The 10,136-nt window shown below is 40.8% G+C and overlaps 1 protein-coding gene across 1 annotated transcript in view; it reads right to left on the bottom strand.

Moving 5' to 3' along the window:
* Window positions 1–521, bottom strand: part of yy1b (YY1 transcription factor b) — a gene marked incomplete at its 5' end in the record, with an annotated part of 6,143 nt that extends 5,622 nt beyond the window's left edge. Inside the window, 1 exon segment of the mRNA XM_035678670.1 lies at window positions 104–521. Within this exon segment, the coding sequence (XP_035534563.1) occupies window positions 104–521 (418 nt within the window).
* Window positions 522–10,136: the final 9,615 nt, after the last annotated feature.

Below are 10,136 nucleotides of genomic sequence, written 5' to 3'. Positions count from 1 at the left end.
GGAACTAGTCTGGTGCAGCAGGACAACGCCCTGGCAACGAGGCCTCATGCAAGCGGCTCACAGCGGATCTGACAGACTGACAGGGCTAGCACAGGTTACTTACCCGATGCCCACATCGTAACAGAGAATTCCCCCTCCAGTGTCTTTATTTGCACCTGCTTCTGTTCCCATTTTCTCGCGCCAGCCTCCGCGCCGCTTAAATAGCTCTTTTTGCCCGCTTTCTTGCCCCCGGTGCCGCCTCCCCGTTTCACCCGACCCACTGAGCTCTTCCCAGCCACAGTCACCAAAGTCTGTTCGATGTACTCGTCCTCCACCCCTGGAGCAGGTACCGGGATGAGGATCTGGTCCTCGAACCCGCTGCCGCCGTCCGTGTGCAGGTCCGAGTCATCCCCACCGACCACCTCCTCCCGAGTCTGGACCAGGATCACCTCCTGGTGGTGGTGGATCGAGCTCGGGTCGTCCGTAACCAGCGGCTGGAGCGCGATCATGGGTTGCCCGTCGTCGTCGTCGTCGTCGTCGTCCCCGCCGACCACCGTGGTCTCGATAGTCTCCACCGGTATCGTTTCCACCTCTATCTCGTGGAGCTCCACGATCTCGGCCGGCATCTCCGAGCCGTCTGTCTCAATGTACAGCGTATCTCCGGATGCCATGTTGAATTCCGCCAGCTTGCCTCTCTCATTCACGCCGTGTTGTGCTCCTTTCTGGACCTCACAAACACACTCACACACCCCCTGCTCTGCTCCTGCCTGTCTGTTCTCCCTCTTCTTCGATAACAACTCTCTTCACTCCGTCCCACGCCAGTTCTCGTCGCCACTATGCTCTCTATTGCCGAAACATCGCGAGACTTGGGCGAAGCCAGCGATAGCGGTGTTAGTGGGTGACACGGGGGTTCCCAAACTTTGTTGACATGAGTTGAAGCTGTGTTTGTCACAAAAGCACTCATCTGATATCATTTTTGGACGCATGTATGATTTGACAGGTATATTATACAAGTGAACCTCTCATCCAAGTGGGAATTAGAGCTGCAAATGTTACTGAACCTCACTCGCGGGACAGATTCTGTTTTAGATAAATCAAATAATAATTGTATTTATAATATGTCCAAAATAACATTGATTCATAAATTATATAATGGAAAGTTGTTAATCCTGACCAGGAGCGGAAAAAACAAATTATTCAAATTAAATGGGATGAAATGGAAAAGCAAGCTTTGCATATCCAACAAACCTATTTTTTACTAAATAAATGTCGTTTTGCCCTCGATTGATTGATATTATTACTATTGAATAGTCCTAACTGATTTTATTTAGACTTTTTAAATAGCCCTGCACAACTGGAAACGTGCAGAAAAGAGTTTATCAACTCAATTCTGGCCTCCCTCTGTCAGTTTAAGTCTGTCTAATGAACAAACATTGAAGTCCAAATATTGTGGCTAGTAGACATATATGGGTGGCCAATTAAAGTAATAGCTACTGCTTGAGTGCTCCCTATGGGTTCATCCCAGCATGTTGCACCTGTGTCCACACCTCAGTCAGTGATGTCACAGCAGGTGCATTACCATAGACACCTTTAGCCAAACACCTGCCGTGACAGCAGTGGTTGTTGCGTGGCCAAGCGTGCTACGTAGCAAGCAATACTTACAGCAGTTTTTGCATTTGATACCCTTTACTTAGCCTACACTTTGAAAACAGTAAGTAAAGTGTATCAAATAGTCATTGTGGATATTATAGCTGACACATTTTTTAAATCAGTTTCAGTGAAAATAAAAGAACTAAGAGAACTAATTTTTATCCTCCTACCTTCATGTTGCCAACTGCATCCAGTGGATAGTAATACAGTATTTAAGTAGCTAATAGGCTAGAGGTGAAAAAGTATGTTATTTGAATTAAAGTATACTACCACAAGAGCTGCAGCAAATAGGGAACACAGTCTAAGTGGTGTTATAAATAATTCACAATCTACAGGTAATTATAATAACAGGTGAATATCAGTAAATAAATAAAGTAATATTAATTATTTGGGTCTGTCTTTTTTAATATATTTAGCAAATATTTGTGCAGGACACTTTATCAGCATCCCACATTGTGTGCAACACTTGAATAACACAATAAGGGTGCACAGACACAGCTCAGATGTTTCACACTTCCCTGTGCTGCACCAGCTGACATTCATGGCACTTATTCAAGGAGCACATGTTTTTGTGTTGGAAAAAGAAGAAATGAAACCGAAAAATTACAGTCAGACAAAAGCACCAGACAGGCATCGAAATAGCACCCAAACAAAGAAGGAAAGAGACAGCATCATTTATCCAAGACATTGTTCACAGTTTTATTTGAATTCATTTTAAACTTAGTGCGTTTCTTTTTTTGTTGTCAAACCAGGAAGCACTTTGTCATAAAAGGAGAGAATAAAATGAACAATACTTCACCATATCCTTGCAGCCAATAAACATTTTATTAACAACATGATCACAAATACTCTGGTGTATTATTTAATTTTTTTTTTTTTGTTTATAAGATTGCTATATCCAAAGAAGTTTATTCCACCCTCGGTTTCAGGTCAGAGCCTGTTTTTTTCTGCCGTGGTTCCACACGTAGCTGTGTTGGCGAAAAGGATAAAAAACCTTTAAAAAATGTTCAAGGTTAGATGATGAGAAAACATTTTTTGGATGTGCTTGCAGCTGTATCTAAAAACAAAAACAAATGAAAACAACCAATATAAAATACAAAAGGCTGACATAAAATGATGTGCAGTAATAATGATCAACATTATCATTACTATCATATTCTCATTATCATTTCCTCATTATTACCATTGCACTCACTACACTACTACTACTCATATTAACAATACATTGACAATCATAAAAATGATAGTAACAATAATGAAAATGATAGTAATAATTAAAAAAAAGTTTAAAACAAACTTGTGAAAAAAAGCAAAACAAATAAAAATCATATGAATTTTATCCATTTTCCTTTAGGCTGAGGGCAGAGGGGCGAACTGGGCTAACAAACAGACAGAAAATGTTAAGAAATCAGAGTAATCAGTGCGAGAGTGTGCCCTGTTCACGTCCATCCCTCCAAAAAAACAAACCAAACGTTACACAGACACGTCTGAGGTGTTACAGCAAGGTTGCCGCATTGCTTCAACACCACAGCTGAACAGGATGAGTAGATGTCACAGTTTGGGCCTCCGTTTCTGACTTCTCTTCCTCCTCCTCCTCTCCCTCATCCTCCTCCTCCTCCTCCTCCTCCTCAGGGCCACAGCAGCTGCTGCAGGGGCATTGTTTTGAAAAGGTGGTTCATGTCCGGGAGTGGCTCTGAAAGATTATGTCGTGCTAATTCGACTGAGTTCATGTCTAATGGCTGTAGGCAAAGGACAGAAAACATAGGAAAAAAGTTAGGTTGATGATACCAGTTAGATTATGACTACAACAGAATACCTCCACTGGCCTCAGTGCAGACCAGAGGTGAGTTAAAGGGCCACTCCACTGATTATAGTTCAGTTTTGTGGTCATGAGCAGTACCTCAAATTTATGGAGTGCCTCTTAAACATAAACACGTAAAGAAAATGGTGTAACCTTGGGAACAGATGTGTCCTGAATAATAAACTAATTAAAAAAGAGAAAATAATGCATTTATAAATAAGGATATACATAAATAAAATATAATGTAAATGATACAGATTGACAGTGTAATAAAAATGTCTTCATCATCTGTTTATTTTTGCATATTTTAAGTTTTTCACGAACAATATGATTACTCAAAGTATTCACATTTGTCTAATATATGTGAGTTATTTCATTAGGAGTCAATTCTTTCAAAATATGGTACATTTCGTTATGACAATTAGTTTGGTTCCTTTATTCTTTAATCTGTTCACAATGTGATACAAATGACTCTCTGGGTTGACAATGTTGCATCATAGAGTTGTTTTACACATTTTCAAGTAATAATAATATTTAATAACAATGCAGTAACCCAAAAGTATCCACATTGCTCTTATCTCTGAGTTAATAAATAATATATCAATCCATTTTTTATATGTATCTGTATTGTAGGCTTTGAGGTATTCAATTTACATGTTCAGGTTTCTGGAACTCTAGTGCGACCTAGTGGACACACCTCTACATAACTACGTGAGTCCCATCATCCCACTGGTTACATTTGCAATTAAATATGAATTTACATAAATTAGGAGAGAGACAGTGTTGCTAAAAGCTTATTGATTACCCGTCTTTAGTGTTCCAAGAGCAAATTAAACATACCATCAATGATTTCATCCTTCACTTTGTGCAATTCACGAAACACCTCTTCCAAGATTTCCTAATGACACACAAACAAATAGATAACTTCAGTGTTCATAATACATCACGCATTTCTTTATTTACTGTTTAAAATCTTTTGACACAGGGAGCAAATATTAAGCGCAAAAAGCATTTTTTTACCAACTTTGGAAAACAAATGAGTTTTGGACAACTAACTGGTCAAATGCCAAAACATAAGGAGGATTAAAAAAACACACAAGTCTCATCTACATTTAGGTTGGTGGTTAGTGTTGCAGCGTGTTTTCTTTACCTGTTTCATTCTATCAAGGTCTAACGAGTCTGTGTCACTGCCACCCCCTGCGGGCCGTACCCTGCATAATAAATAAAATCATTCTCTGTTAGAGTCACTGCTGTTGTTCTGCTTCTCACAGACATATCCAATGAGCTGTGCTGCTTCCAGCTCTCACCTTGAAACCATTGACCTGTCTGCAGAGTTGGCTCGGTCCCACGGCTTCTTTGCCCCATCTAGACGAAAGGAACAGGGGTTAGACAAAATAACCAGCGGGCGTTCACTGACATTTGTAGGACAGCCAGATAGACAGGTAGATAGACGGAGAGACTGGTAGACAGATACTCTCTGTTCCGTTATCATGATCACCATCATCATCATCATCAGTCTCCACTTTGGTTATTGATTTCCTGCAGTTCGCCAGGACATTTACATTAAACGTGTAGTTGTGTAAGAAGTTCTCAGCTCCTATACTTAAAGGACCAGTGTGTAGTATTTAGAGGCATCTAGCAGTGCAGTTGCAGATTACAACCGCCTCGCGTCATCCTACCGTTCCAAGTGTGTTGGAGAAAGTATGGTGGCCGCAGAACTTACAAAAAACACACACAGCCCTATCTAGAACCAGCGTTTGGTTTGTCCGCTCACTCTAGATAAAAACGGCTCATTCAAAAGTAACAAAAACACAATGATTCTTATTTTCAGGTGATTATACACTAATGAACACAGACCTATGAATATTATATTTCATTTCTGACACTAGATCTTTCTAAATGATACACACTGGACCTTTAAGAAAAGCACTAACACTTAAAGGACAAATCATAAGTAAAAGTAAAACACAAACTTAAAGAATCGAAAGTAAAAGTACTAATTATGCAGGAAAATCCCCTGTGAGTGATATATTATCACATATCACACTATTAGTTTGACAATACGGAGGTGTAATGTGTACGTAGCATTATTTGCTGTTGTAGCTGATCAAGGTGGAGCTAATTTTAACAACAAGTAACTAAATCAGTCTTTTGAATGTAGTGGAGTATGAAGTACTAGTACATTGTGTCTGCTGTACACTTATTTTTAATATGTTTGACTTCTCTGACAGAGACTATAGGACATGTCCAAACCACAAAAACATTTTGTGAGGTTGTAACATAGTTCACTGTGCTCAGTTTTTCCCACCTGTGGCATTCTGTCCACTCCGGGTGCTGGGTGACGAAGAATTTGGGTCGTCCTAAAGGAAGACACAAGGATCAGTAAGCATTATTACCTCCACTATCATCCTCACCACGGACACTGCTGTTTGAGGCCTGACATCCCATCGGCTCCAAACAGTACATGTTTCTTTTTATCTGATTACTTTTGTTTCCTTATTGCACTAATCATTATTACTGTATTTCTCAGTTTGCCTCTATGTTTTCATCACAATGCAAATAATAAAAATTACAATACATCAAAATAACAGTGATCATTATCATGTTAATCTAATAACCACCAACATTATCATAATTCCGACCTCAATCATCGTCTTAATTATCAATGTAAATCCCAGACAAAGACATCAGATTTTATGAATTGCAAACCATCATAGTTTCCCATTCACTCACATTTTGGCTTTCCTCAGGCTTCTCTGAAGCTGCTTTCCTTCTGGGGGAAAGAAGAAGCCTCAAGTAAGAACAGAGCATTTCACCCAAACCATGAATGTCAATAGTTTTTAACTAGTGTAATAATAATAATCACTAATGAATCCTGAACAACACATTGATTAAAAGCTTTAGTGGGTAATTATGTCTAACTGCGGCTGCAGGTTATCAAAATGCAAAATGTTTTTGTGGTTTTCTCAACTCAGTGCTCTGACCTTCGCGCCAACAGAGCGTTCATTTCCTCCATCAGTCCACCGCTTCCTCCACTTGTTCGGTTGGCATCGTTTTTGGTGCTTGAAGAGCTGTCCTCAGGCTGAGGAGAGGAGAGGAGAGGAGAGGAGAGGAGAGGAGAGGGGTCCAAAGTTACTTGTGACTCTCTAAAATGTACAAATAGTAAACTTAAAAGTATGTCAGTCAGGTCTGGAGGAGATAATCCAGTTATATCCTGCCTGACTTGAAGAAGTTTCATCAAAACATCAAAGTAGCAGAAATAAATTGGTGTCTCACTCTTTGAACGCGGCGCAGTTTGGCTCCAGCGATCATTGCAGCAAGACCTGTCTGGGCGGGGGGCTCATCCCCATGAATCCCTCCGCCCATGGGAAGTGGAGGTGGGAGAGGCGGCTGCGGTGCACCGGCTGAAGGTGGTGGAGGTCCCGGAGGTGGTGGTGGAGGAGGAGGACCACCCATGTTCATTGGGGGAGGTACTACTGGGGGGGCCACGGAGAGCACAGCAGGGTGGCCTTGGAAAGGAGAACCTTCAAGGAAAGTGTGATGTGAAGATTCAGTCGTGATTCTATGTATATATACCTGCCCTTGTAACTGTGTGGGATGTACTTAAATGATGAAAACATACTTTAAAGAAGATTTTAATAAATAAACTGCTCTTTAATTTGAGTACCTGAGTTGGACGACCGTCGCTCCCGCTCCATGTGTGCCTGCATCTGCTGCTGTTGCTCCATCATCTGCCTAAAGGGACAGGAGGGAAACACGGCTGGTCACTCAAATATCACAAATGTCATGTCTTATCTGTCACTTTACTATCCTACAGGAACAGTGCAGCCAACCATGTCATAGTAGCAGCCAAAGGAGTCCTCCTGCCTTAAAGCTGTAATAGGAAACACAGGAGGTCCAAAGAAATGTGACAAGTAACCTAAAAATACTTCAATCCCAGTAATTACTGCAGGATTCACTGTGCACAAGCTGTGGCCTAACAGATTTGCTTTTTTTAACACATCAAGCAGACACTGAAACATGAATGTTCATGTTAGAGTCATGCTTGTGGCCACCTGACGAATAAGACCAGTATTCATTCTCCTTTTGGCTCAGCTTTGGACTCCAACCTGAGGGAAATATTTGGCTCTTTAGCTGCGAAATGCGCCACCATGTTTACCAGCTAGTCATTAACTAGTGTTTTGGGTGTTAATGGGTTTATCAGAGCTGATGCTAATGAAGCTAATGTCTTTCCTGACTAGAGCTGTAAAACAGACTTGCATGAAATGAAAAAAGAAAGTACAAAGTATATTTGGTGCACACCCCTTTAATACTTAGGACTGCAATATACAGAGATGACATAAGAAAATTCTGTAATTCTTTGAAACATCTTTGTCTTGGAGTTTCTGCTAAACTTTAAGAGTAACTGTAGTTTCCATGAGTCGATTATTTTGTGCACAATTGCATCTAAGCTGTGGCAGATGGAATGATTTCCTCTGCTGCTGTCACCATGCTAAAGGTTGCTTTGATTTGTGTATCTCGTAGACTTTACCTGACTTAAAGTCATCCACTTGTCTACACATTTTTTGGCAACGCTGCACAGTTTCCCCTGTACCAATACACTACGAAGTAAATGTCTTTCTCCTCATCTGTCCAAACCCATATCACTCTCCTTCATCTCCATCCATCTCCACTCTCCACCTTGCAAACCCCCGACCCCCATCTTTCCTCACATCTCTGTCTTTTGATGTGAGAAGCATATGTATGTCACGACCCCGGAGAGAGAGAGAGGAGACAGCTCATGGAGAGGAAGTGGAATTTTCCAGCTGTGTGTTGGAGAGCAGAAGTGCTGAGCCAGCAACCTCCCCAATGTGACAGCAGCCACGCGCAGCAGGAGCAGAGCTGCTGAGCAATACCGTCCTGCTACCACTGGAGAGAGCTCAGTCAAATTAATTTGCGTCCGCTGACACACACAAACCCAAAATCCACACCCATAAGCACACAATTTCCTCTCACAATCACACACGTAATCCTTTGTGCCGGAGGTACAGTTTAGCAGACATGGGATCAGAGAGAGCCGTAACTCCCATCATATTTGTTCTCTTAAGCCCTGGCATTTGGCATTTGGATGAACCAATAGGCAGAGCTGGAACAGGTTTAAAAACAGCAACAAAGACCTAGTTGTGCCTGAGTCTGTCTCTGAAGGGGAGGGAGGAATAGTAGCCACAGTGGAAGAAATGCAGGTCGTTTAGTAAGCCATGGAAATTGCCTCAAGTATAATTTCTAATACTAAACTGCCACTATGATTCAAAAAAAGAAACTCATTGTGTTTTATCCTTTTCTAAAGCTAACTGTCTTTATCTGGCCGTTACCCATGGGAGGAAAACAGAGGGTATTAAGGGAAGGTGAGGGATGAAGAGAATGGGAATAAAGGTCACTAAGGGCAGCTGTGTGCTTATCTCAGTCGCTATATTCTCTCTGTGTGACAGGTTGTCAGACACATGGCACTGCACTCACTACCATAATCCTAACCTCTATACCCGTTTGGACTGAGTTCAATTAAAGTTCATCCACTGGTTTGGAGATAATTCAGTAAATGTCATGAACAAGCCATCCTACCTGCACTGAAGTCTCACAGGTAAACATTTTGGAAGCAGGCAGTAAATGTCACATCACTGGTGGGACAATCTAAATATAGTTGAGAATCATTTATCTTTCTCAGAAATGCAGTCTTTGGAGCATCACTGTTGTTTGTTGCATTACTTGTCTCCAGGACAACGAGTTATAGTCTCAACCAACAGTTTTGGCAGTGGTGGGGTCATTTATGTTGCCTGGCTGCTGTCTATCAAATCTGATCAAATTAAACCCACACATAACAGTCCTGAAGCACATTAGCATGTTTGAGTGATGATAAATAAATAATCTCTTTAAAGACTTTTCTGCAAACTTTGATGATTAATATTAACATTCAAAGGTGCCATAATAGTAAACAACAGATCAAATAACTACACGTATGTTAAGGGCCACTTAAGGCCAACTTTACTGTTTTAGTTCATTCTTACTGCTGTCAAACTGTTGTTTCCAGCGTAGGCAGCTATAAAAAAACAACTGTACCTTACCTGCCCAGCTCCAAACAATGGACAGACAAAGTTAGCAACTAGCTGGTGAACATAGTGAGACTTTAACTGCTAAAGAGCCAGATATTGCTAGTGGAGAGCAAAATACAGTTAAAAGGAGAGTGAATATTGGACTTACAGAAACACAACTTAAAATGAATGCTAATGTTGCTCCACATCTCTTGTATAAATTAGCGACTGTTTGCCATATTATATATTTTCAGTTAAGAGATTTTACCTCGCTCTCTGAGCTTCTAACTCATCTGAAGTCGGTCCATTCTGGACTTGGCGTTGGACAGCTGGACCTGAAAGCAGAGAGAGAGAGAAAGAGACACAGATAAAGTGAAGTTGACCATAATAATCCATTATGAGCAGTATAATGTTAATTGAAATTAGTCACAGCCAAGACAATTATAACTACAAAATGACAGGGAATTAAACAGCAGTTGATCATTATGTCTTCTTTCTTCTGTAATGAGTAATGTGCAATGAAAAGCACATTAATCCCACTCTAGGTACATTAACATAAATTGATTTATCCACTTGTATAGTTGAAGGCAAGCAGAACATAATACAAAGTGTGTACGTGTGTAATGGCAATTTTTAAGAAC

Source organism: Morone saxatilis, unplaced genomic scaffold (genome assembly GCF_004916995.1).
Source record: "Morone saxatilis isolate NCDOM2014 unplaced genomic scaffold, NCSU_SB_2.0 Contig7, whole genome shotgun sequence".
NCBI classification, from domain to species: Eukaryota; Metazoa; Chordata; class Actinopteri; family Moronidae; genus Morone; species Morone saxatilis.
The sequence above is the reverse complement of the archived record's forward strand: the minus strand, read 5'-3'. Positions and strand labels throughout refer to the sequence as shown.